At 42.7% G+C, this 15,275-nt stretch overlaps 1 protein-coding gene across 1 annotated transcript in view; it reads right to left on the reverse strand.

Moving 5' to 3' along the window:
- ADGRG2 (adhesion G protein-coupled receptor G2) overlaps nt 1-15,275 on the reverse strand; it is a 66,586-nt gene that overhangs the window by 33,140 nt on the left and 18,171 nt on the right. Inside the window, exons 2-5 of the mRNA XM_015417589.1 lie at nt 7,227-7,280; nt 4,069-4,116; nt 2,378-2,434; nt 960-1,030 (exon numbers count right to left, since the gene is read on the reverse strand). Of these exons, the coding sequence (XP_015273075.1) occupies nt 960-1,030; nt 2,378-2,434; nt 4,069-4,116; nt 7,227-7,280 (230 nt within the window). The remainder of the gene's footprint in view (nt 1-959; nt 1,031-2,377; nt 2,435-4,068; nt 4,117-7,226; nt 7,281-15,275) is intronic.

The raw sequence follows: 15,275 nt of genomic DNA on the forward strand, positions 1-15,275 counted from the left end.
GGAAAGAAAGAGCCAATTAATAAATTACATTTTGTTTAACAAATATGACATCAAGGAGTACATACTGAATATTATAAAAAATGTATACCTGGCCTTCTTATAGCAAAAACATGATAGACTAGCATAAAAAGTACAGCAAATACTATGAGTGGAAACAGGGACTAAGGGTGATGGCAAAGCAGATACTAGCAATGGGAGGAGGAAGAAATGAAAACAGTAAGTAACAAGAGGTAATTAATAATAAATTTCCACTCACACTCACTGCCTGCTTGCCTGTCCCCAAATTAATGACAGCTATCGTTCTTTCAAATGACCTAAAAGGTTCCAAGAAACCTTCCTGATGACTCCTTCCTTGTTTAAACATACTTTTCATGACAGGGTACATCAGTTAGTAAACAGCCCCATAAGCTGGCACCCTTTAACCCTTCGTTTACGATTCTATTCCAGGGGTCATTTCCTGCAGGAGCGCACAGGAGCAGAGCTCCGGCAGTAAAGAGCCCAGGGGGTGGGCACATGCAACAAGCCCCACCCCCTGCTCCCAGCAGCCCTCAGTCAGAGCAAGAAGCAGTCAGGTAAGTTGCAGAGCCCTCCCATAGATAGCAATCCAAAACAGTCCAGTGGCACCTTTAAGACCAAGTTTTATTCAGGTACAAGCCCTCCCTTCTCTGCGAGGACAGATCTACACATTTCCCCCCCCCCAATAGCTAGCAATCCAAAACAGTCCAGTGGAGCCTGAGCGGTGGGTATTGACTTCTGACACACTTCCGGTGATGTAAGGGGGTGTGGTATATGCAAATAAGTTATGCTAATGAGTTATGCTAATGAGCTCCTGTGCCTCTTTTTCTACGAAATGACCCCTGTATTTTACAATACCTAACTTACAACAGGGTTTAATTATAACACAGAAAATGCAACCCAAACAAGACAACAAAATAATGTATCACAATAAAAGGTCTTACCACTTTTAGTTTAAATGAATCATCCGTGCTGTTGTCACTGGTCTGAAATCTCATCGTTCCTGTGTAGAAGACTGAGAAGGAAACACAATCACATTAATTTTTAAAAAATGTCCTGGTATAGCAAAATAAACTCCTTGTTCTGTTTACAGCCTTTGCAGTGCCATTCTAAGCAAGTGTTACCCCCCTTATACACCAGTTGACAGATGGGCTTAGAAGGATGTAGCTCTGCTTAGGATGCCCCTGTCAGCTTCCTTGTGTGGTGCTTGTTTGATCCTCTGTTCTTTGTACATAAGCATCTCCCCACAGTGGCAGGAACCAAATATGAATTGACATTTCCCCCCATTCTTTCCTTCCTTCCAAAAAATTCAATTTAGTTGCTAAATTTAGAGTTTATTCATTTTTTGAAATAAATAAATTTCTAAAAACACAGTCACCCACAACTCACAACTCAAACCAGTTCAATGCATTATTAATAACCTACAACCCATGCTGGATAGTGACACTTCCCTTACATAGGCACGGGGGGTGGGCGGGCGATCTCTTCTTCCTTACCTACAGCCTGATAACCTAAAACAACTTCTCACCTGCAATGACAAACTATTTAGCAGCAACATAAACTCTGGTACCAAGGCCTGCAACAAACTAAGATTCCAACTTTGCTCTCATATAAATCCTAGCAACACTATCAGTGGATCCAGCAACATCAGCCATATCATCTCAGGTTCATATTCCTGCTCATCCTCTAATGTGATTTATGCCATCACGTGTCAACAATGCCCTTCCACCTTCTACATTGGATGAACAGGTGAGTTCTTTTGACAAAGAATTAATGGACATAAGTCTGACATTAGGAACCACAACATTAAAAAAACCAGTGGGAGGAACATTTTAACCTTCCAGGACATTCAGTTATTGACCTAAAAGTAGAAGTTTTCTTAAAAGGAATTTAAAAGGGAGATTAGAAAGAGAAACTGCTGAATTGCAATTGATAATGAAGCTCAAGACAATGCATCCATCTGGACTGAATCGAGACCTAGGTTTCCTGTCTCATTACCCATGCTGATTTCTCCCTGCCTGTTACCCCTCTGCATATCTCGCCTAAATCTAATCATGCCTGCTATTGTCATTCACCTGCTATTGTCATTTTCCTGCTAATGTCATTCAGCATCTGAAATCATTCTACTTTCCAATAAATAGGAAAGATGGACTCCCATTCTAGCTGTATCTGAAGAAGTAAACAGTGACTCATAAAAGCTCATATCCTGCTAAACAACATGTTATTAGTGACCTTATGTATTTAAATAAATATTGGCCTGCTATATAATTTTTTAATTCAACAGTTGCTCAAGAAATATTATTTCATCTTCAACAATCTTCCTACAAGCTACAATGAAAATAAATAAGGAAAAGGCACTAACTTGAGTCTTTACACAGGGCTGCTAAATTGCATACATTATTTTCTGGAAATTCCGTTCCTGCAAGAAAGCATTAGCTCAATTTAAACACTTATAAAGGAAGTTTGTATTTTAAAATAGTAACAATATAATATAATATAATATAATAGCATCAAATGTCAGCAATGCCCTTCCACTCTCAACATCAGACAAACAGATCAGTCCCATGCAAAAGAATAAATGGACATAAATCTGACATTAAAAAACACAACGCTCAAAAGCCAGTGGCAGAGTTGATACAACCTGAATATAATAAAAATAAGTAACACCAACGTTCAGGCTGCAAACAAAAAAGCTGACTGAATTACAAACAGAAAAAAATGTTCACAATGTAATAATTATAAGTTTAATATGGCATAAGAAAAAGAACAAAAGCCCAGGCCCACCTGAGTTATGAGACTGGGGGACTGCTGTTAAAGGTAAACTAACCCAGGGAGCTGGGCTGTATTGCAGAAAGATCTAAGCATCCCTATCCATGGACCATTTTGGTAATCTTTTTCTATCAGGAGCAGGGTTGCCTGGCTTCCACAAAAATTTTGGAGGCAGGGCAAGGGGTGGAAATTATGTCATGCAATACATCAACATCACTTCTGGGCAAAACCCCAGATGTAACATCATTATGCATTATGCAATGCTCCTGGATTTATTGTAGAATTGGGGGGGGGGGATTCTGGAGTGTTGCCTGACACCCTGATGTCATGTCTGGATTTTTGCCCGGAAGTATCATAGACTCACCACACAATGTCATCTCTGTCATCCTTGTTTCTCCCACCAGCCCTGACCCATGGATGGATGGGAGGGCCAGACAGCATGCACATAGTAAGCCTTGACTATATTTGATTCGCAGAGGAAACATCCACTGCATGGCTCCCTGTGTAACTTTTCCTCACTGGGGCAAATAACACTCATAGTTGGGGACTGAGGTTGCAAAGGGTAGAGGAGAAAGAGTAGTATACATATCCACCGTCCTGGCCATGTTGCAGCTATTTTTCTCTCGTAACTATCAATGGTTAGATGCCAGGATACAAATTATTACATGGGGCAATGCCTTCCTACTTGGAACAAAACAATGCATCCCAAAAGTTTATCATTCCCTGACTGGGCCGCCCACAGCACAGCACTATTGTTCCCACACACACACCTTTTCAGGGGGCGAAACAGCTGTGGGTGGGGGTGGCCATTTCAGCATTTGATACTGTAGGGGGAATGCCTCGATCTGCCACACTGCAGCATTTTAAAGAGACTTTTAAAAGATGGTGGCATCCTTGTGGCAGCCACTAGGACACCATCAGGTCCAGTTTGGCCCACAGTTTGAGGAATTCTGTATTTAACTACTATACTATAGATATCGTCCATTTAGACAACAGCTGTCTTGATCTAAACAGAATCAAATACTTTATATATTTGAATTTGTATAAAATTGTTTTGGCTTTTATTAAAGCCTATCTTTTATTAAAACTAAAAGCGACCAGCTACACATAGTTTATATACATATCATTTTCTGTGTAAATCCTGACCTGCAGAAAGCATAGCTTCAAATGAAGATGAATCGAAAGGAGAAAAAGCATAAAAAGTAACATGAATGGCAAAATGAAGAGGTGAAAATAATTTAAAAATAAACCCACTATGTATGATAAATATTTATGAAGTCTTGCCTGTAGCACTGTTGGGGTAGTTGAGAAAAGTGACAATGGATGAATCCGCTGTAAAAAAATAAATAATTTTAAAAATGCAAATAAAATGAGAAGTATAAGAAGTTATATACTTAGAAATGACTGGATTTTCTAAAGGGATAGCTTGCTACAATGAAAATAAAAAGGCATCTTCTGGCACTTTTACAGACTAATAAAATTTTACTCCAGCATAAGCTTTGCTGGACTAGAGTCTACTTCTTCAGATGCTATATGCAGGCACTCATTTTGCAATCATTTTTCTTGTAGGAGCTCTAAATAAAACCTGGCACAGTCAAGAAACACAAGTAAAACAGAATGAAATGTAATTATGTAAAACGCAAGGCTAATCAGGGGGTGGGGAATACAAGTTTCTAATCATGTTTAGCTAAGACCTGTAAAATGTAGGGAGTCACATGATTTTTTAAGATAGTCATACTTTTAATTTGAATCCTTTTATTCAAAGATTGCCCTGACCTGGGTGGGCCAGGCTAGCCTGATCTTGTCAGATCTTGGAAATTAAGTTGGGCAGCCCTAGTTAGTACTTAGATGGGAGACCCAGGAAGTCCAGAGGACCATACAGAGGCAGGCAATGGCAAATCACCACTGTTCATCTCTTGCCCTGAAAACCCTAAAGGGTTGCCATAAGTTGGCTGCAAATGGACCGTGTTTTCCATTCAAAGGTTCCATACTATCTCTCCCCCAGCTGAGGAAGAATTTAGGAATTTATTTAAAACTGTGACTACCTTAACAAAACTTGTGATTTCCCACCCATTACACATCTTAACTATGTTAGACAGTGAATGGTTTCTGCATTTTTCTTAACTAGATCTTAAATATTACAAAATTGCATTTCATATCTACTTCCTGCATTTCATGACTCCTTGATAGGGATCCCAAGTCCCCCTGGGGGGAGAGGCCCGTTCCCCGGCGGCACTGGATCGGGCCCCTCCCCGACGTGCGCGTCACCAGGAAGTGACGCGGGCACACCAGGCATGCTGGGGGCGGGGCCAGAGCCATACAAGGGAAAACTCTATGGTTTTCTCTTGTATGGTCATGGCCCCGCCCCCAGCGTGCCCGGCGTCATAACATCACTTCCTGGTGATGTGTGTGCGGCGCGCGCACGCCGGGATCTACCCGGGAGTCCCCTGCCAGCAAGGTAAGTGCCACTTGCCAACTCTACTCCTTGACTCTTCTGGATGTTTTCATAAAATTAATACAAAGTCATAGCATCTGAAGAAGCAGGTCTAGTCCATGAGAGCTTATGAAGGTGTACTTCTTTTTGTACGACTGGTCTAAGGACTGTAGTAATAAACTGAACTGAACTGAGAGCTTATGTTAGAATAAAAGTTTTGTTATTCTTTAAGGTGCCGCAAAACTCATTTCATTTTGAAATATTCCATCCAAGTTTCTAAAACAGCTTCTGCCAGCTACTAGTTTATCTCTGTCCAAAGAGCCACAAAACTCATTTTGTGAGCACTAAAAGCCTTTCGACGTTTTTCTCAAGTAGCAGCCTCTACTCCAAGCATCATGGCAAATCTCTTTTAAAACTGTGAAGTGTTTATAAGCAGGCTGTGATACCACACATGGATTTGCTTTTCAAAGGAAAAACAGTTCCACTGGACTACCATAAGCCCTTCTGTGCAGTTCAGGAAGAATTCCACCAAAGCAGGAACTCTACTCGTGTCTATAAAGAAAGTCTGTTGTGAGAGGATGTCAAGTAGCAGTGATTTCCCCACTACTCTTTTACTTTGTGTCCCCTCACCTGACATGCAATGGTAGCCTCATAGATCATTGATCTATGTTTTATAAACTAGAAAAAGTAACCATTGAACTCTTCCCGTAGGTCAGATAGAAAAAGCAATGACCAAAAAAAGTTGAAATTAAAACACATTTTGTAGTAGAGAAAAGAGAATATATTCTTTGGATAGAAACAGATTCATACAACTACAATAGAGCTATCAGCCTGTTTGGATTAAACTTCATAATACTGAAAAATCGAACTCTTCAGTAACATATAGGGTTATCAGGTCTTTACCTCATGCCCGTGGAGGTTGGGAGGGAGCTTTCGGGGAGGGGGGGAGGGCAATATCACCATGCACAACATCCCTGGTGTGATGACATCACGGCAGGGATGTTGTGCAGTGACACTCTGGTTTTGGGGCAAACTCTATGGTAAAATTGGTCACAAACCATAGAGTTTTGCCCAAAAACCAGAGCTTCACTGTACAACACCCAGTGTGATGATGTTACTTCCTCATGATGTCATCATGTTCGGGATGTTGTGTGGGGTCATGACTGTTGGGGTAGGGTTTCCCCTACTGGCCAGATGGCTGGGTGGCGGGCAGGAGCCCATGAAATCAGGGGATCCCCCACTCCAACCTGGGGACTGGCAACCCTAATAACATATCATCAACACATTGTAGCATATTAGTTGTTGCCAATATTATTCACATGTAAATAATAAATATAGCCTTGAAAATATGTTGTATACATTTACAATATTCATAGGAATTATCATTATCTAATGTTGTAGATGGTCTAAGATAATTTTTTGCTCCACACTTTAAGTGAGTAAGCCATATCTTAAACCATTTCAATTAGCACAAAGGGAAAAAATAACAAGAGCTTATTTGGGGGGGGGGGCATCCTGAGCCTTCAGTTCCCTCCATTGCTGCTCAGCAAGGTTATGGGAGCAATTTGACACAGCACCAATGTGCAACATCACTTTCAGTGCAGAACTGGAAAAAACGTCATGTTGGGGCAATGGTCTAACCATAGACTTTTGGGTGAATCCTAGAGCATCATGCCAATGCAATGGCATCACTTCCCATTTTGCACCAGAAGTAATGTACATTGGTGTGATGTTGAATACCTTGTCCCCACCCCCCCAATTCCCTGCCAGTCTGACAGAATTGAGCGAGTAGAATCATGTCTTTAAAGCATTTCAGTCATTCCAAATGGGAAAAAATAACATGACTTTCTTTTCAATGCTCCCCAGAATGCCACAGAAAAGTTGAAAAAGAGTCTTCAAGAAAAAATGTGCCCTCCCATTTTTCTAATTGTTTCTGGGCCTGTATCCACTGTTGTCTTTTTAAAACTTAAAATAACAACAACAAGAAGAGAGACAGCTGTTGTCTTACCTGGGGTGGTTACTGGATCTGCTTGTGATCTTGACCGGCCTTTTTTAGCATTAGCTATAGAAGGAACAATTCAATATATTTGTTAGGTTAAATGACAATTATCTTTCTTGTTTAAGGCTGCTTCTGCCTAGCAAAGATTCTCCACATTTCTATCATTGCCACTGTGAATGTAGGACCATGCATACTGGTGAATGGGTTTTCCACATGTGGAAGTTTGCTACACACTTTCTTCCATATTTTTGCTGTCTTTTCTCTTCCATATGTGCTCCACAATGACTCTACATTGGATTTTGAGGGTATGGCTGTCACACTTGCCATGGGGACTTGCCACCTATTTTATTTCTTCACAGATGAGCACATAACTGCTTTATTCACATTTGAAATGGAAATGGATATGTGCCAACAGGTTGCTATAGTGCTATAAAACTATAGTAATTACTATTTTCCAGTTTCTTTAAAGCTGACAAAAAGCCTTCCAGTGGCACAACATGAAAAAGAATGGGAAAATGGTAACAATGTTAGTACGCACTGCAGGGAAAAGTGTATAGGCCACATGCTAACATGCTTGGAATACTCTGATCTTTTCAGAAAAATTGCAGGGCAGGTTTGGAAAAGAGCATATTGAGAATGGGGAAAGCCATCATGTGAAAACTCCCCAAAAAAGGCATCCCAGTTTGGAAGCAGCAGAACAAAGTTTGAGCCCAGTGGCACCTTTAAGACCCACAAAGTTTTATTCAAGGTATGAGCTTTCGTGTGCACGCACACTTCCTCAGATACAATGTGTGCATACGAAAGCGCATACCTTGAATAAAACTTTGTTGGTCTTAAAGGTGCTCCACTGGACTCAGATTTCGTTCTGCTGCTTCAGACCAACATGGCTACCCACCAGAATTTATCAGTTTAGAAGCAGTATTCACCACAAGAGGGCAACACTGAACTATTAAAAAATCTACATATTCCAAGAAAAGCCTGAAACTGGAACAACACAGTACTAGCTATTAAAAACAGAAGAGCTTGGCATGTATATAATGGAATAGTATATAGCATTAATAAAAATAGTATTGTCTTTCAAACTAGGAAATGGAGAAAACCTGCTAGCAAACCTCTTACTTCAGATTAAAAAGCAAATATCCTTCAATAACTATCCTTCCATACTGAACATTAGTAAAATAAATCGACAATATCTATTGATGCAAATAGCAGTTATCTAAAAAGTTAAACAAAAAAATCTAACCTGCCAAAAGTCAAAATATACTGACTACTTTACTCAGATCTGATATTACACTGCAACTGAAAGCCATGGTGCATAGTGGTTTTCACGCAGGTATTTTAAGACTGTTTAAGTAACAAGCCCAAATAACATCATAGATGTGGGAACCTATTTTGAGCAAAAAACTCATTATGAAGATGTTGCACCTAGAAGGAACATCTCTATGTTAGCATCAGCTCTGTACTTGCAAGGCATTACCGGACCAAATTCCAACTATATGAGCCAAGCTGTGCTTAAAGAGACAGACAGTACACTTGTTTGAAGCTGGAGGTGGAGTTGAGCATGCTTATTAATGAACAAAAGGTTCTTCGGTTATCCAAATGCCACACTAAGAGTGCAACTTCCAAACTGGAATTAACTAGACAGTAGTGCCATCCTAAGTAGAGGATGGACTAAGTCCATTGAAGTCAACTGCACTGTGGATCTTGCATTCATTTGCATTCTTCATAAAACGTGATACTCTCTGGTATCTCCACTGTATTAAACTTCTCTCCCCAGGTGTATACAGTTTAGGAGAACACTTTATATATTTGACAAATTTCTATTAAAAACTAACTTTTGCTACAGTAAGTTTATGCCACAGGACTCTTTGTTTTTGCTACAATAGGCTAATATGGCTAGCCTAACTGGGCATCAGCATTCTGCAACTTGACAGGCCCCCACCACTCACATATTTACTATCCAGCAAACAGATTCAGGTAGGTAGGCTGTTTTGGTCTGAAGCAGCAGAACGAAGTTTGAGTCCAGTGGCACCTTTAAGACCAACAAAGTTTTATTCAAGGTATAAGTTTTTGTGTGTAAGCACACTTCTTCAGATACAGCGAAACAGAATTTCCTCAACCATTACATACAGGACGAGAGAGGTGGGGGAGGAGTTAGTTGCCAGGAAGGGCTAGCGAGAATCAAGACGCATAAGTACCTGGGTGGTTATAGCTTATATTGGATTAAGGCGGTTAAGATCTGTGAATGGCAGTAAATTAGTATACAAATAAGAGTTAACAAACAGATGTGAGAACGGTTTGAATCCAGTGACCCCTTCAAGACCAATAAAGTTCAATTCTGGGTATAAGCAAGAACTGAGAGACTTAGCATGTATAGATGCGCACTCCTTCAAACACATTGGAACAGATTTCCTCAAATATTACATATATATAGGGGGAGTTAGTTGCCAGGAAGAGCTATTTAGAGTCAAGATGCATAAGTAACTGAGCAAATAAATACAGCTAAGATTGGCATAACACATTTGATAAGACATGTAAACAATGCTTCCTCTAGGCTGTGAAATCTTGTGAGCAAAAATTCTACTCTGTGAGTTACTGGCATTAAAGTGGTGAGCAAGCAATTTGTCTACTGCATAAATTAGTTTGCTCTGGAGCCATCCTTCCTGAGCTAAGAAAAAAATGTGTGAGCTGGAGGCTAAAAAACTGTGAGCTAGCTCACACTAACTCACCTTAGAGGGAACACTGCATGTAAATAGCAGCAAATTGGCATACAGATAATAAAGGAGTTAACAACAGATATGAGAACTAAGTTTGAGTCCAGTGGCACCTTTAAAACCAACAAAGTTTAATTTCTGGGTATAAGGGAGAATTGAATGACTTAGCATATGTAGTGAGAGAAGCCGATATCTCTGTTAAGCCCTGGTCATACCCACTTTATCATTAAATCAGTAGGCAACAACGTCAAGTTATAACACCATAGTCTATAGCTGTATCAGACCCAAAGCCCACCTTAAATCCTAACTTACATAATGGATTCAGTTTAATATTTTTGTGCAGTCATCCACTGCACTTCCATTTTTTTTAAGCCAAAGAGGGGCATTTCAGCAGATGTACAGCATTCTCACATCTGAGACAAGGTCACCCTTTCACTTTGTGTCCTGCACACAAGAGACTCGGGTAGCTTCAGCAACAGGTCTCTTTATTGCTTCCAACCAGTAGAGAAAATTTGCAGATAAAGAACACTAACATACACACTGGGAGACAGCAGCCAACACCAAGAATGAGACCTAACAGAGGCCCCTTCCATACAAGGCTTGAGGGGAAAACATACCCTAACTCTTGAGGGCTCACTTAAAGCTATACACACATGCATACATCACAATGGGAGCGATCCAAGAAGTCCCCATGTGGCTTACTTCCAGAAAAGGTTCTTAGGATTGCAGCTAAACACACTGACACTTCCTCTCTGACACTCCTTTGCATCCAGCAATTCTCTTTCCTTCTGTTTCCTTTTGCATTGAACTGCCAATAAGATGAAAATAGGGATGGTGCCACTAGCACAATGAATCAAACAGGTGGCACTGGCAAGTGTTTTAAAGGAATATATAGCAGAATCCCATATTTGCATTAAAAAATAAACCTGAAGTTAGTCCATGGTCTTTGCGTTTTATTCCTATACCCCATACTAATGAGAAATCACAGAGTCAAATATCAAACCCTTCATTCTTCCTCCTTTCACTACTCTGTATGGCTTGTTTTTGGCATACTGAAGCTGTAATCCTTTAATGCACAATAATACATCCAGGACCTGCTCAGCCAGTTATTCTAAGAGCAACTTAACAGACTAGATACAATTGTGAGATATGAAACCAGGCAATGATAATTCCCTTGTGGTTTACAAGCATACCTTACAAGAAAAGCACACATAGGGCACAAAATAATTGTTCAAAGATTATTACTGCCATACCTATCTCAGTGTGAAGGATTAACAGTGTGATTTTATGCAGAGTTACTCCAGTCTAAATCCATTGAAATCAATGGACTTAGACTGGAGTAACTCTGCATAGGGTTGCACATAGGGTGTCAGAATCCAAATGATCCAAATCTAAGTTGTTTTTGTCATTTCTTAACAAAATCAAACATAGTAGGTACACTTTAACTGGAACTGCCTGTCATACAGAATTCAAAATTCCTTATCCTTGTTCTTTCCATTACACATTCTATTGCATCCAGGGGTCGTTTCGTAGAAAAAGAGCTAGGGGAACTCATTAGCATAACTCATTAGCATATGCCACACCCCCTGACATCACCGGAAGTGTGTCATAAGGCCACACCCCCTGACATCACCAGAAGTGTGTCATAAGGCCACACCCCCCGCCCCCAACGGTCCCCAGGGAGGAAGCAACTTACCCTCCCTCTTCTCCTGCCTCCTCCTGGCTGAATGAGGGCCGGAAGCGGGGCGGCCGGAAGCAGGGGGTGGGGTTTCGTCATGTGCCCTGCCCCCCCGTACCTCACCTGGGGGAACTGCGATCCCCCGTGATCCCCCCGAAATGACCTCTGATTGCAGAGACTTGTCTCTGGGGAACGGTTTGTTTATTGTTAAATTCCATGTACAGAACCTAGTAACTTTAAGCACTTTATAAGTATAAGGTGAAGGAAGAGTTCAAGAAAACAGTACAAGAAATAGCATGACTTACTGAAATCTATATATCTAATAGCCAAGTTGCCCCCTCCATGCAGATATCTAAATCCACACATTGAGGGCACTTGGGGGGCAGAGAGATTTTCCTGCACACTTGGAGCAGTCCCCAGGTGTGCAGAAAAATCTGAAAAATCTAAAAAACTATACGGGGGATACTTAAATCCCCCCAAAAGTAAAAAATTGTTCCCTTCGCATGTTCAGAGAACGTACTTACCTCCGGGATCTGTGGCAGAGCCGTGCAGGGCTCGCCGCCATTGGTGCTGGTGGCGGCAGCAGGGGGGAGCCTTGGCGGGCCGGTGGCTAGAAGCCGTGGCCGTTGCTGCTGCTGTTGGCGGCAGCGGGGAAAGCCTGCGGGGTCTGGTGGCTCGGAGCCATGCAGGGCTCACCGGTGTTGCTGTTGTGGGCGGGGGGGAGAGCCTGGTACACCTGGCAGCTCGGAGCTGCTCAGGGCTCACTAGTGTTGCTGTTGTGGACTACAGTGGTGAGGAGAAGCTGTGGCGGCTCGGGAGTCATGGGGAATACTTCCCCCCCACGAGTATCGTGGGTCCCACTTTTTGTTAATATATAGTCTCTGTTTATATTTGGCAGTTGTATCTAGGCTAGATAGACTATTTGTAGCCAGATAGGAAATCCCAGATCCAATGTATCAGGATCAATGTCTGCCAAGATAATTGTTTAGGTGTAAATTCTATACAAGGAAATACCCTGGTGCGTTCTTTGTTTTACTTTGTTTGAACAAGTTAAAAGAGCCCAGTTCAAATTTTCCCCATTGTTAAGACACAATAGACTTGATAACGTAATCTTTGCTAGTATTAGCTGGCTGCTCATCTCAGGGTAGACCTGCCAACCTCCGGGTGGCACCTGGAGATCTCCCGCTATTGCAACTGACCTCCAGACAATCAAGATCAGTTCCCCCGAAGAAGTTGTCTACTGATAAAACCTGGTTTATCTGGTGCCCATATCCCAGACAGACCACTCCAGTGATTATAGTGCCCTGTCATGGATAGAAAACCTCAATTTAAGCTGCAGTCACATGCGCCAGTTGAAGCGAAGGGGAAGCAAGGCTATTCCCTCCAGAGGAATTTGATATGCAGTTGCGAGATCACACCTCCCTTTGTAGGTGTGGGTGCAGCCCGTCACTGTGTGATCAGATGCAACTGCGGGTGAATCGTGGGGGGTTTTGACCGTTTGTTTCCCATGCGCATAAACAAGGAAATGCACCTCTGCACTGAAGGCCTCCTATGGCATACGCTATGATGCGCATACTGCGAAGGGGGGGGGACAGCACTGAGCCAGGATGGCCTGATCAGACCATCCCGACAGCTTGAGAGTGTGCCTGAGTGATCAGACAGGGGGAAATCATCTGTGGCCCGTCGGAACCCATTTACTACCGGACTTTCCACGGTGTCTTTTAACTCCACTTCTGTGGTGGAGCAGCACGGGTTCTGACAACTGCAGGACACTTCCCAGATGTTGCTGTCTGATCACTCCCTTTAGATCCGTCAGGGATTCACACCTATGTCGGATCTAAAGGCATGTGTGATTGCAGCCTTAAATGCACAAAACTGGATTATTTTCACACATGTGGCACAACTGAATTCCCTGCTGATATAGACTGGTTTATCTTGTGCCCATCTCCTAGACATATAAGTATAATATCTTGTGGCATACTAAGTTAAGATCTGCTTAAAATGGTATTGTTCACTGAAGAAAGCCATAACCTAGACCTTCCAGGAGTTCTAGGAAAGGATGCTATTTTCCATTGCTACCAACAAAAGCTCAATCACTATTCATTCCAAAAGACTTCAACTCAGCATCTTTTCAGATCCCATATTTAAACACAACGGAAGATGTTGAGGGTTGTTTTCCTGATTCTTCGTGAGTCTCTTTATGGAAAAAAAATATAACTTGGAGTTCTGAAATCTGCTTCAGTTCTAAAAGAAATTATTACAGCAAAAGAGGTTGTTGTTTTTTAAAGCCAAGCTTGAAATGCTTGGCAAATCATGAATATCTGACTATACTCATAATAATTTGCATTTTAAAACAAAAAATGGGCAATATATTTCTATGCATAATATATTTAAAATAGTGTCAGCAAGCTGCCATTCTGTTTTCTGTGACCTCTGTGTACATATCCTTTCCCTGTTGCACCCGGCTTGGTTTCTATCATCCTGCTCCTGCGTTGGAATGCAAAAGATAACTGCTGGAGGTTGTGTGGGGGAGAAGATGCTGTAATGCTTGGCTATTGCTTTTCCCATGAGTACTGCACCTGTGTTTTGTCTAATATTCTGCCTGGTTCCCATGGACTGGGCGCGCAACTGTTTCATTAGCCCGCCAGCGGGAAAGTTATTCATTGGACCTGTATCTGTTTGAAGTTCCTTTATTATGCTTGACCTAACTGTGTATCCCCAGTTCTAACAAAGAACGTGTTTGAGTATGTCTTCAACGCTTTGAAATAAATTTTGCTTTTCTTGAAAACGTGGATTTATTCTCGATGCTTGGGGATCCAACATATTGTTAGAACTGCCTTTTTCCTATCGTTCCGAATCTGGCAAGATCATGAGCGGAATTGAGGGAAACCTACCTAACACGGAGGGGGACTCGGGATCGGTCCCACAAACCTCCGCGTCTTTGGTGTTCACGACTGCAGCCTCGTTGGAGGGTGCCGTGGGGGGAGCGATTCCCCGCCTGCCTGCACATCTGTCTTGGCCGCCTCCGACCCCTTCGCAATGGGGTCCGCGGAAGACTCACCAGCAGGATGATTGGACTATGTACAACACCCAGGGCACCCGTGAGGTGTACTCCCGTCGGGGGAGCGGATTACGTGAGAGTCTGTTTGACAAGGGATCGTTCCCGGAGCCGGGGTCTACCTCGGAGAAGGGGAGTCCCAAGCAGGACCTCGAAGAGTGGATGTTCGAGCCGTCGGGTCCGCGGGGCCACACAGAGGATGAGGAGGGCACCGGAGCCTTCCAAACGGAAGAGGACTATGACCCACCCCCGGACTACCGCCCTCGGGACCCCATCCCGGAGGAAACTACCGGGGAACGACTAGCAGAACTGGAAGACTCGGTGAGAGACTTGTTGCGGGCATTCCAGGATGTGATGGAAGGTCTGCCGGGAATGATGGACGTTAGAATGGCTAATTTCCTTGACGCACACGCCGCGCAGCAACAAGTTGCTCCTGCACCGGGATTTCCCGCGCCGCCGATGCCTGCTCAACCGCTGATGGGACCTCCGCTGCAAGCACCGGGAGTTCCCGCGCAGCAGGTCCCTGTGCAGCCGCCGGTGAGACCGCCTCTGCAAGTGCCTGTGCAACCGCCGATGCCGGGGGGTCCGCCGGTGCCGGGTCTGCCGCC

Source organism: Gekko japonicus, unplaced genomic scaffold (genome assembly GCF_001447785.1).
Source record: "Gekko japonicus isolate JY-2015 unplaced genomic scaffold, Gekko_japonicus_V1.1 scaffold18, whole genome shotgun sequence".
NCBI classification, from domain to species: Eukaryota; Metazoa; Chordata; class Lepidosauria; order Squamata; family Gekkonidae; genus Gekko; species Gekko japonicus.